The following is a 12,711-nucleotide window of genomic DNA, read 5'->3' on the forward strand; positions in this document are numbered from 1 at the left end:
TATTCCTTAAACCCAGAATTGAGTGGGAGGGGTAATCTCATGGTATCGCTAAGGCAGTTGGGATTTGACTGGGGAAGAAAATAGAAGGAAAGAAATGCAAAAGATGGCAAATGTTGGTGCATGGAGATTTGAATGACTACTGCTAGACTTGCAATGTAACACCACTTGAGTGCACCTATTCTTTTCCTTCCTCAGTAACAAATATCGCATGTCCAGGATTTTGCCATGCCTGCATGACACTTTCTTTGGTGTTGAATCTGCAATCAATGCGTCTTAAAAACAGAAGAGTACATAGATTCATTTTCTTACTGCTTTGGACATCCAGTATTGTTCTTACACACACACACACACACACACACACACACACACACACACACACACACACACACACACACACACATATGCATGCATGCATTTTTATCTTTGAAAATCTTTAATACCACCTGGAAAGTTGTATCACATTTTTTTTTCTCTTTGGTTGGATTAGGGCTTGAACTCAAAACCTCCTGTTTGCTAAGACAGGCAACTCTACCAATTGAGCCACTCCATTTTGTTTGTTTCCTGCATTGATATCAGGCTGTGATCCTCCTCTGTATGGCTTGCTAAATAGCTAGCAGCCCATATTTCACATTTTAAATAGTATCTACTCAACCCTGCTTTATTATTTTTTGATGGATCACTTAAATTTGTGTAGATCAGATCCCTGTAGTTTTATGAAATCCATGGACTCAGGTCAAGAAACTTTAACTGAGTTTACCTAACATATAAGGATGAAAATACTATGTTTGCAAAGATTTCAACATTAAAAAGGAATTATATATAATAAAGCAGATTCAACTCAATATTCAGCTCCAGTAATTAACTCATGACCAGTCTTGTTGTATTTATATCATTATTCTCACCTCCTGTAATATTTTGAAGCTAATATCATGTATCTGATGATTATAAATATTTCAGGAAAATCTGTTAAAATTATTATTTTTTAGTTTTCTGAGATGAGCTTTCAATATGTAGCCCAGGCCAACCTCAAACATAAGATCCTCCTACCTCAGCTCCCTGAGTGCTGGAATTAAAGGCATAGGCCATACTCCATTATGCCTGGAAAAAGCACAGCCTTAAGGCTGGGTGCCATTGGCTTATGCCTGTAATCCTAGCTACTCAGGAGGCTGAGATCTGAGAATTGCAGTTCAAAGCTCGCCTGGGCAGGAAAGTCTGTGAGACGCTCATCTCCGATTAACCAACAGAAAACCAGAAGTGGTGCTGTGGCTCAAGTGGTAGAGCACTTGCCTTGAGCTAAAGAGCTGGTGATAGCACCCAAGCCCAGAGTTCAAGCCCCATGACTGACAAAAAAAAAAAAAAGGAAAGAAAAAGCATAGCCATAATATTGTGATTATATCTAATGTAACATGGTTTCTATTACCAGTGAAGTTACGTGTTCTATTTTCTATTTCCCTCCCTTCCCTTCTCCTCCCTACCCCTTCCTTTACTTTCTTGAACCAGGATCCAAATTCTCCCATTGTGTTTACTGGTAAGTTTTTCCAGTTCCTTTTATCAATTCCTCCATTTTAAACTAGTATAATTTATTTGTTGAAAGAACCATCGTTTGATTTCATTGACTACATCCTAGTGTGGTTTAACATAGCCTCCTTACCTTCTAATTCTAGCCCAGCTCTCTTCCAATTGCCTTCTTGAAATAGGGGTCGTTGAGTTATTAGTCCATCAGCATCTTTATGGGTTCAAATAGTGCTTTCACCTAGTTATATGGTTATGTTTTGTTAACCCCTCCTTTGTGATATGTTTGCTTACCTCATCCCTTTGTTGACATTTTGAAATTCCTTCAGCTTTAGTTTTCTCTTGTCTAACTACATCAAATCTCTAATTTTTCCACTTCTTCCCTATTTGAGATGAGAAAAAAATACTAAAATGGTAAAAGATAATAAAAAACAAAACCAAAAAAAGCAAAAAAAAGAACAAAAAAAAAAACAAATATAGACAACTTACCCTTGACACTGCTGCCCTCTTCTGGCTACTTTGTTTTCCAGCCTCTCTATTTTATTTTATTTTATTTTATTTTTTGTGGGGTTTGAACTCTGGGCCTGGGCACTGTCCCTCAGCTCTTCAGCTCAAGACTAGTGCTCTACCACTTGAGCCACAGAGCCACTTCCAGTTTTCTGGTTTATTGGAGATCAGAGTCTCACAGACTTTCCTGCCCAGGCTGGCTTTGAACTGCAATCCTCAGAATTCAGCTTCCTGAGTAGCTAGGATTACAGGCTTGAGCCATGGGCACCCATCTTTTATTTTCATTTTTAAATGATATTTACTCAACCTTGCTCAGTTTCTCTTTAAACTCTTGTATACAGAATTCAACCACATCAGTATATTTCAACTGTACTTTCTAAGGATACAGTGAGGTTAGTAAACTCCAATTGTCTCAGTCCTATTTTTTATGTTCATTCATTTATTTTTGTTGGTTTGCTTTGGTTTTGTAGCTAGGCTTCCCTGGAATTCACACTCCCTCTGTATCAGTCATTCAAGTGCTGGGATTACAGGTATGTACCACCACATTCTGCTTTTATTTTCCTTTTTGCAAAGAGTATTTGGTGACTGATTCAACACATACTTCTTGAACACCTGTGTTACCATAGTTTGTCTTGATCCTAAATAAAGGTACAGTAAGCTTCTTGTCAGGTAGGAGGAACTGACGTTAATCCAAACAATCACAAATTAGTGTAAAATTGCAGTGGTCATCAGTCAGTGCTGAAGAGTCAATGAAATCTCTACTAAGAGGGTGATTTGGAGAGTGAAAGGATATGGAGAGTAGAAATGGAAACAAAAAAAAAAGACTTTACAAATAGAAGGGGAGATCATAAGGAAAGCTATGGGTTGTGGAAGGTTAGATGACTCAAAAAATAGAAGACTAGCAAAAGACAGATGACCGAGTTAAGGCCAAGAGTATCAAATAATACAGGTCATGTAGGCAAGGGATTTGATCTCTGTGTACCCAAGTCCTATGGCAAATGAAGTGTTTTGTATTTGGCCGCTACCAGGGCTCAGACTCAGGGCCTCATGCTTGCTCAGCTTTCTTGCTCACAGTGGGCCCTCCATCACTTGGACCTATGCTTCCAACCCTGCTTTTGTTGGTTTATTAGAGATGGAATTTTGAGCACTTTGTTTACTGGGCTGGCTTCAACCCAAAAGATCATCTAGTCTCAGGAGAAATAAATGCCTCTTTGAGCCATAGCACCACTTCTGGTTTTCTGGTGATTTGTGGGAGATGAGTCTCATGGATTCTTATGGAATTACAGGTATGAGCCACTGGCTGTCAGTTATGAGATTAAAAAAAAAATCTTTCTTTTAACATTTTTTTTCTGCAGCCAATTGAAATGATTAATTTCCATGTAGTATGTATTTTTCAAAATGTGTTATTTATTTATTTATTACTTATTTATTTGTGCTGATCCTGAGGCTTGAACCCAGGGCCTACGCACTATCTATGAGCTTTTATGGTCAAGGCTAGCACTCTACCATTTGAGCCACAGCTCCACTTACAACTTTTTTTTTGGGGGGGGGGGCCAGTCGTGGGGCCTGAACTCTGGGCCTGAGCGCTGTCCCTCAGCGATTCAGCTCAAGGCTAGAGCTCTACCACTTGAGCCACAGCGCCACTTCCGGCTTTTTTTTTTCTTTTTACTTATGTGGTGCTGAGGAATTGAACCCAAGGCCTCAGGCATACAAGGCAAGCACTCAACCACTGAGCCTACTTCCCAGCCCTCGACTTACAACTTTTTAGAGAAAGAATCTCATGAGCTCTTCTGCCTCAGGTGCCTTTGAATCGAGATCCTCAGCTCTCAGACTCCTGAGTAGCTAGGATTACAGTTATGAGCTACCAGTACCTCGCCTGTGATTGATTTCTAGTTTCATGTTAGTGTCTGATATCATTTCATTCCTCTTTACCTTGTTAAGATTTGGTTTGGCGTAAAAATATAGTCACACTGCAGAATGTACTATGTGTGCTTAAGAAGATTGTGTTTTTTTTGTTTTGTTTTTGTCATTAGGTTTTGTTTTGGTCGTGAGATTGAACTCAAGGCATTGGGGCTATCCCTAAGCTTTTTCTCTCAAGCCTAGTGCTCTACAACTTTGAGCCACATCTCCACTTCTGGTTTTCTGGTGATTCGATGGAGATAAGAGTCTTATGTACTTGCCTGGCCAGGCTGGCTTTGAACTATGATCCTCAGCTCTTAGCCTCCTGAGAAGCTAGGATTATAGTCATGAGCCACCAGTGCCTGACTTACAAGAATATGCTTTTTCCTGCTGTTGGGTAGAATGTTCTGTATGCAGATATTATTGATTTACAGTGCAGTTATATCCTGATAAACTCATTATAAAATGAAAATATGACAAGTTGAAAATGCATCTAGTGTGCCTAACCTACTGTGTTCGTCAGTTTTCCATCATTGTGACAAATATTTGAGATAAACAACTTGAATGGAGGAATGGTTTATTTTGGTCATGGTTTCTGAGATTAATTTGAGCTGCTCATGGGGATAAGTTGAAGGCAGTGAAACCCATTGAAGGGGCTTCCACAAAACTAGGTCGTACTTGTTTTAATTTCTTTATAGCCCAGGAAAGACATAAAACAAATGAGATCCTGGTGAATCAGTTGGTTTTAACCAGCAGCACACACCAAAAAGATGGAAGAAAGAAGGAAGGAAGAAAGGAAGGGAGGGAGGGAGGGAGGGAGGGAAGGAGGGAGGGAGGGAGGCAAGCAGGCAGGCAGGCAGACAAAGCAAACAAGCAAAAGAAAGGAAATGGCAGAGAGTAAAAGGCTTTTCCTCTAGGCAGAGGGTAAGATAGCGAAACCTGTCCAAGATATTAGAAAAGTAGAGGCATAGAGTGGAAGATCGAAGGAGTTGCCTTTTCCCCAATATGTATTTTTTTTTACATTGCTGTCATGAATCAGGTGGTTGTCAATGTATTTATTTCTGTATCTCCTGCTTGATTCCATTGTTCTACACACCTGCTTTTGTGCCAGTACCACACTGTTTTTGTTACTATGGCTCTGTAGTATGATTTGAAGTCCAGTATTGTGATGTTTTCCCAGCATTTATTTAAGGAAAAAAAAGTTCACAAGATTCTATTTCAACCAATAACTGGATGTGATGACACAAGTCCCTCATTGCAGCTATGGCTGAAAGCATTAATAGGAGAATCAAGGCCCAAGCAATCCTAAACAAAAACACAGGACCATATGTCAAAACTAATCAAAGCAAGCCGGGCATAGGTGGCTCATGCCTATGATCCTAGCTACTCAGGAGGCTGAGGCTGAGGATCATGGTTCAAAGCCAGCCCAGGCAGGAAAAGTCCATGAGACTCTTATCTCCAATAAACCTTACTCAGAAAACTGGAAGTGGCGTTGTGGCTCAAGTGGTAGAGTGCTAGCCTTGAGCTGAAGAGCTGAGGGACAGCGCCCAGGCCCAGAGTTCAAGCCCCATGACTGACAAACAAAAAACAAAAAACAATCAGAGCGAAAATGGCTGGCTTAATCAATAGAGTGTCTGCCTAGCCAGAATGAAAAAGGAAAAAAAAGTGAAGTCTCTTTTTTTTTCTCAATATATGATAAAATGGTATCACAAGTCAATGAACATTTTTTTTATAGTAGACAGTAATAGAAAATCTGACTTACTTTATGGAGAAAAATAATACTGGATTCTTTCCCTCGTACTGGATTATGGAATCAAATACAAAGCATCACAGGAATAATAAAAAATTCTCCACAGAGGGCTGGGAAGGTGGCTCAGTGGTAGAGCACTTGCCTTGCATGCATGAGGCCCTGGGCTTGATTCCTCAGCACCACATAAGCAAAAAGAAAAAAAAAAAGCCGGAAGTGGCACTGTGGCTCAAGTGGTAGAGCGCTAGCCTTGAGCTGAAGAGCTGAGGGACAGCGCCCAGGCCCAGAGTTCAGACCCCACAACCGGACCCCCCAAAAAAAAAATCTCCACAGAAAGCCTTTCTCGGGCATCTTCAGAGAAGCAAGAGGAGAAAGGTGGGGTCATGAAGACCGGTGAAAACATCAGTTGAGAATAGGAACTAATAAGAAACTGAGTAATTCAGCTCTTGGGACAAGGTTTAATTGCTTTACAAAGTGGTAGGGTATTGTTCACTTCACGAACACATCTAAAGGATTGTCCACTGCACCTTTTCAGGTTTAAACTCCAAAGATCCATCTTTCCAGTGCATGCATAGCACTTGCTTTGCATTCCTCTCCTCTTTTTTTCAGGTCACCCTAGGCCTTGAGAAAAGAATGCTTGCCTTGTACCTGGTCAGGATTATCAACAAGATCGATTCCTGGGAATTTATTTGGATTGTGTTCAATTTGCACTGCTACTGTAATAAATGACTAAAAACTTAACAGCTTAAAGCAACACAAATTTATTCAGTCATGGAGATCAGAAGTCAGAAATCAATCTTACAAGGCTAAAATCAAGATGTCAGCAGAGCTGGTTTTTGAAAGCTCGGAGGGGAATCCATTTCCTTGCCCTTTTTTCTTGTTGGTTTTTTGGTTTTTTCCTTTTTTTTTGTTTATTTTTTGTTTTTGTTTTTGTTTTTGGCCAGTGTTGGGGCTTCTACTCTAGGGTTGGGTGCTGTCCTTGAGCTGCTTTTGCTCAAGGCTAGTGCTGTATCACTTGAGCCACAGCATCACTTTCAGCTTTTTCTGTGATTAACTGGAGGTAAGAGTCTCACCAACTTTCCTGCCTGGGCTGGCTTCGAACCATGATTCTCAGATCTCAGTTAGTGGCTCAGGAACCCCTAGTTCCTTGCCCTTTTCAGCTTCTAGTGGCTTTCTGTGTTTCTTGGCTCATGTCCTTTAGGGTCATTTTAAATTACTACTTATATCATCCATCACAATTATCTTTTCCTCTTCTGAAGTCAAATCTCTTTTCCCTCTCTCTTCCAAGTACCCTTAAAGCTGCATTTAGACATCGCTGTTCCCAGATAATTCAAATAACCTCCTGTCTCAAGATCACTATGTCTTCAATGTCTCTTTTGCAATATAAGGCACAATTCATGGCTTCCAGAGATTAAGATATTAAAAAAAAATCTGGGGGATGAGGACCTATTCTGGGGCTAGAAATTACAAATCAAAAAGGGGACACACAGCTGAGAGTGGAATTGTTTTTACAATGCTCATGATTTTATGGGCCTCGGGAGTCTTAGGCCAAGCTGAAATTAAATGGAGGAAAGAAAGTTGCTCATGTTGGCTGCTATGTGATTCTGGATCTTGAACAGAAGATGGCTTTCTGAAAGATCCTGTTCTCCATCTAGTAGATATTACATAAATTTCTATTACAGCACAATGTCACATTCAACTCATCCCGATAGGTGTATTGATCTTCATAGCAATTATGTTTACACATTTGCTGTGAGTATAGATGTCTTCCTTCTAAAAACGAAGAAGCCTGTTGTAAGTGCTGGAGGTGGTGATCTTAATACTGGTTCTCTAAAACTCACTGCCAAGAGGAAAACTCCTTAGCACTGCGTTCCCTTCCCTGGCTTCTTGAAGATCATGCTCCCACAGTACAGTACATTCTAACTGATTTTGGAACCAAATCCTTCCATGACAAGCTGGCAAGAACTCCTTCTTGGCTCATCTCCCCTTTTGATTCTTTGGCTTTACCATGTAGAGGGGCTAAACAATGTCAAGTTCTTTATCTCAGCCACTAGCAGCTGTGATGATGCTTTGAGGAAGTTTGGGAGTCTGCATGCGCCCCACTTACCCTTGTAGTAGGATATAGTTGAGCATGACCCATGTTTGGGTGCCAGGCAAGTTCCTTGGCCAGATAAACAGGCAGAGTTATGTGCATACCGGCACTTATAACAGAGAAGACCTATAGCTGTATGGCAGAGAGAAAACAGTATTTAGGCTGGGTTGTGAACCAATAGGAAAAGTGAAGTTATAGCATCAAAAAGAGGCTTCAGTGTTGCATACTGAGTTTATTATTGTCCATTCACTCTATCAGCTGGTATTTGTAGAATTTCTGCTTAAATTAGCTTATCGGGTAAGGAGGCAGATTTTAAAGTGCTAAGACATAGACTCTGTGAGCTGATTAATTTCTACTTATATTTTAAGACAAACACAGGTGAATTAATTAAAGGAAATAAAAACCATATATAGTCAGTTAAATCATAATGAAGATTGATTGGAGTGGTAGAAAGATTTTCCGTGGGCCAAGTGCTAGTGGCTGACACCTGTAATCCTACTCAGAAGGCTGAGATCTGAGGATCACAGTGTGAAGCCTGCCAGAGTGGAAAAGTCCATGAGACTCTTATTTCCAATTAACCACCAGAAAACCAGAAGTGGGACTGTGGCTCACAGTGGTAGAGCACTTGATTTGAGCAGAAAAGCTCAGGGCCAGAGACCAGGTTCTGAGTTCACGCCCTACAACCACCACCACCACCAACAAAAAAGATTACTATGGGATGAAAAGGTAGAGAAATAATTTAGTCAAGCACTTAAAAGCTCTAGACATGTACCAGCAAGGTCAGAGGGGAGCCAGGCTGTGTTCTTCCTTTGGAGCCTGAGGATGAGCTCTGGGAACATGCCAATCACAGTCCCTCAGCCCTGGCCATCTGCCTGTTTTTCCCCAAAATCCACCCCAAGTTATTTGCACTTTCTGTTATTATTTGCTGCAATAAATAAGGCATAACATTATACATTTGAACCTAATGAGGTCATCATGATAGAATTTCATTTGTGTGTGAGCACAATATTATTTTCATAGAAACAGAATTGCTGGAGAAGAAGAAGAGGAAGAAGAGGAAGAAGGAGGAGGAGGAGGAGGAGGAGGAGGAGGAGGAAGAGGAGGAGGAGGAGGAGGAGGAGGAGGAGGAGGAGGAGGAGGAGGAGGAGGAGGAGGAGGAGGAGGAGGAGGAGGAGGAGGAGGAGGAAGAAGAAGAAGAAGAAGAAGAAGAAAGATAAACAACTGGTAATTTGGTTCTTTGGAGGAAATAAAACTATAACCTTGTTATCAATGCTTGGAAAATTCTTCTCTCTGCAGAACTAGGAACTGTAGTAAATTAGCACACTTCTAGATGTTGACAATTTGCTAGGCAAAAATTTGTACTTGTTATTTGTTCTTTTCATTGACACTTCTCTTTTATAAGGAATGAAAGTGAGCAAGTTTTCATATGTCTTTTTGATTTTTTAACAGAACTCATTCCACAGTAGGGATATTAACCATTTTATCTGAGATGTGAGTTGCCTTTTTGCCTTTTATCACAATGACTATTTTAATTTTTACAGAGTCAAATTTGTTTATCTTTTTTTTCTTCAAGAACTTGGATTATTTTGAATCATTGTTTAAAAAAAACACAAAAGGTATTTCTCATTATTAAATTGATAAAAAAAAATGAGCCAAACTCTCTCCAAAAACTTTTATAGTTTATAGCGGATATGAAAAGTTACCAAAATAGAAATTAACATTGTATTTCAAACACATTCAGTAGGTAGAAAACACAAACACTGGTCACTCATTTTAGGGTAGTGATAAGAGAGTGAAGCATATTTGAAGATTGATTTCCAAAAGCAATCCCATTTGTTGATACAAGCTAAAGCTCCGAATAGCCATCTGGCTAGAGATGCAAAATTAAAACTGTTCAACACACAGACTTTAATTGACATGGAAGTGGATGAGCTGACATAGGGTGGCTCTGTCTCTATGGACAGTTTCAAGTCCAATCCCAGAATTTAAAGGTCAGGTACAATAGAGAATTCAGCAAAACCACCATGAAAAGAAACAATTAGAGAACCATGTATGGTGGGGGCATGCCTGTAATCTCCGCACTTGAGAGGCAGAGGTAGGAAAAATATAACTTTGAAGTCAACCCAGGCTATATAGTGAGACCCTATTTATAAATAAAATGAGAGAGAAAAGGGAAACTAAGAAAGTAGAACAGAATGCAGGATAAAAGTGTGTTATGAACATGGGAAATGGAAATGGGTTAAGTTTGATGCAAAGACAATAAATACGTAAATAAGGCATCTGAAAATTGTTTTCTTCCTCTTAGTAATGAGAACATTTTTTACTTGATTTAGAATATCATATTTAACCTTTGCAATATCCAGAAGCTCAGGTTGTACTGAGGCTCCAGCTTTGAACTGTAATGCCTGGGTGATGCTTATAGAGTATAAAATAGCACCCCTGAAATACCTCCCTCTCCTCATCCCCCCCTCCCATTGTTGAAACTTACTGTCTGGAAAGCAGAGAAGAAATAAGCTCAAGAAGAGTAGTGTATTCATTTTCTTCCTGGGTTGATGAAAGGTGTTCGGAGTGAGGTGTTGTGAAAGCTAGCCACTAGCTTCCTTTATAAAGCTAGAAGAGGAGGAAAGAGACTCTGGTACAGGCATACAGCAGAACTGCCCTTCTTCTACTTTCTTCTAAGGAAACAAGCTGTGATAATGTGTAAAGTACAGGCTGGGAGGAAAGGCCTCTGGCTAAAGTTGAATTAGATCTCCCAGGGCTTCCTTATCTCTTCTATGTGTATGGGTGTGTGTGTGTGTGTGTGTGTGTGTGTGTGTGTGTGTGTGTGTGTGTGTGTGTGTGTGTGTGTGTGTGTGTGTGTGTGTGTGTGTGTGTGTGTGTGTGTATGTGTGTGTTGTGTTTCTCTAGAAACATTTATCTGTGTCCTGAGAGGGAAATGTTTGTTTACCTGAGGGCAATAACTAATAAAATAGGATACAACATGACAGGGGAATCTTAGAATATTATGTATGTTTATTGATAAAGTTATCCCAATCCCAGAAAAATTTCTTCCATGTTTTGGGGTGATTTTTTCCCTGTACTCCTTGGGATGTTCAAAAGCCTCCCATACCTGGGAGATTGGAAGGCTCTTGGAGCTTCCCAGAAAATTTTATGGAGATCAATTTAGAGACAGGGGAGGAGATAAAGAAGTTTCTCTGAACTTATTTCAGGTGAACTCTTCCTTGGGATCTGAAGCCCAGTTTCTGAAAATGTTCTCACTCTCAATTCTTCTAGTATCAGAGCCAGGATCATATCTCAACCATAGTCTGCTTTGTTTCAAATAAGGTGCTCACTGTTTACTCTCTAAGGAAACTAAACCATCTAGCCACAACCTTACCCCGTGTCCTTCATAAGAAACATCTCAACTTCTCAGGGAGATTTCATCCTTCCAAGGCTGCTACCATCTTTGTAGATGGTCCCTCTTCTTCTTCTTTCTACTTGTAACCATTATCTCACTGTTTTTGTACCGGTATCCATGTTGTGAATGGCTTCATCTAGATATCTACCCTGGCTAAAGGGTTTGGATTTCAGCCACCATAGGCTGGAGGTAGGATTCAAATGGTAGAACACTTGCCCAGCAAGTATGAGGCCCAGAGTTAAAGCTCTACTACTATAAAAAACAAGAAACAAAACAAAGCAAAACAACAACAAAATATATAAGCAAACAAAAAACCAAGTCCCACTCCAAACCCAACAACCATGAAGGTCTTTTCTCTTTTCACTTCAGCAATGTTTTTCTTCTTAGGGAAAGCATTCTCTTCCTTTTGTAACACCCTTTAGCTGATTGAATCCTAAAACAATTCTGTGAGTTATGTGTAATAATTCTCATTTCTGTGGATGAGAAAATAATCTGAGAGAGACTTAGTAACAGTCACACTTAACAAGTAATAGAGAATTGAATGTGTGGTTATCTGTAACAAAGTTGTGTTTGGAATAAAAACATTCTTTCTAGAAGTCATAGTTCATGCAGAATTCATTTTTGTTCCCTGTAAACAATATTTTTTAATCATTAGCTTCTTGGAAATGCATCATAGTAAACAAAAAGCTGAATTCTATACTCTTTGAGTTCTATACTTTGAATTATTTTCCTTTTGCTATTGTAAAATCAAATCATAGCCATGTGCCAGCGGCTCATGACTGTAATCTTACTTATTCTATTCTAAAAGCTGAGATCTGAGGATTGTTGTTCCAAAGAATCCCAAGCAGGAAAAGTCTGTGAGAATCTTATCTCCACTTAACCAGCAAAAAGTTAGAAGTAGAGCTGTGGTTCAAGTGGTGGTAGAGCATCAGTCTTTAGTGAGAAAGCTAAGGGATAGTACCCAGGTTCTGAGTTTCAGCCCCAGTACTGGAAAAAAGAAAGTCACAAAATTCAGATGACATACATTTATTATCTTAAAGTTCTGGAGACTGGGAGTCTTACAGGGCCAAAATAAAGATGTTAACACCTTCTTGCAGTTCAGAGAGAGAAAAATGTGTCAGCTTCCAGCAGCCTCATGAGTTCCTTGGCTTATGGTTCATTTCTTCATCATGTCAGTAGCTGCTAGCATCACCATGTATACTTGTCCTTCTGTGGTCAAATCTTCTCTTACACCAGGACTTGTGCGATTGACAGTTAGCACAAGATAACGTCTTATCTCAAGATCCTTATTGTAATCCCATCTTTGAAGTCTCTCTGACCCTGTGGTAACAATGGTAGGTTCCAAAGATTAAGATGTAAAAATCTTGGAGTGGGAGTTACTATTCAGCCTACTACATATTCACAAAAGCAAGACCAAGTTGCCATTCCCTGGGGCCCTTTAGTTGCCCACATGCACTATCCTGTCCTTTCTAACCCCACTTTAGTCAGGTCTTAACAAACACCTACTTACCTAACAAACTGTCAGATTATTTCACATTTCTATTCTTTTACATTATC

The 12,711-nt window shown here is 39.8% G+C and overlaps 1 protein-coding gene across 1 annotated transcript; it reads right to left on the minus strand.

Moving 5' to 3' along the window:
• Positions 1-6,410: 6,410 nt before the first annotated feature.
• Pate4 (prostate and testis expressed 4) lies at positions 6,411-10,565 on the minus strand. Its single transcript, XM_070013437.1, has 3 exons — positions 10,246-10,565; positions 7,773-7,889; positions 6,411-7,438 (listed from the first exon to the last, which is right to left on the minus strand). The coding sequence occupies exons 1-3, from the start codon at positions 10,292-10,294 to the stop codon at positions 7,317-7,319; spliced, it is 288 nt and encodes a 95-aa protein (XP_069869538.1). The 5' UTR covers positions 10,295-10,565; the 3' UTR covers positions 6,411-7,316.
• Between the last annotated feature and the right edge of the window lie 2,146 nt (positions 10,566-12,711).

The sequence above is a fragment of the Dipodomys merriami genome, unplaced genomic scaffold (genome assembly GCF_024711535.1).
Source record: "Dipodomys merriami isolate MVZ:Mamm:240054 unplaced genomic scaffold, mDipMer1.0.p SCAF_91, whole genome shotgun sequence".
Classification (NCBI taxonomy): Eukaryota; Metazoa; Chordata; class Mammalia; order Rodentia; family Heteromyidae; genus Dipodomys; species Dipodomys merriami.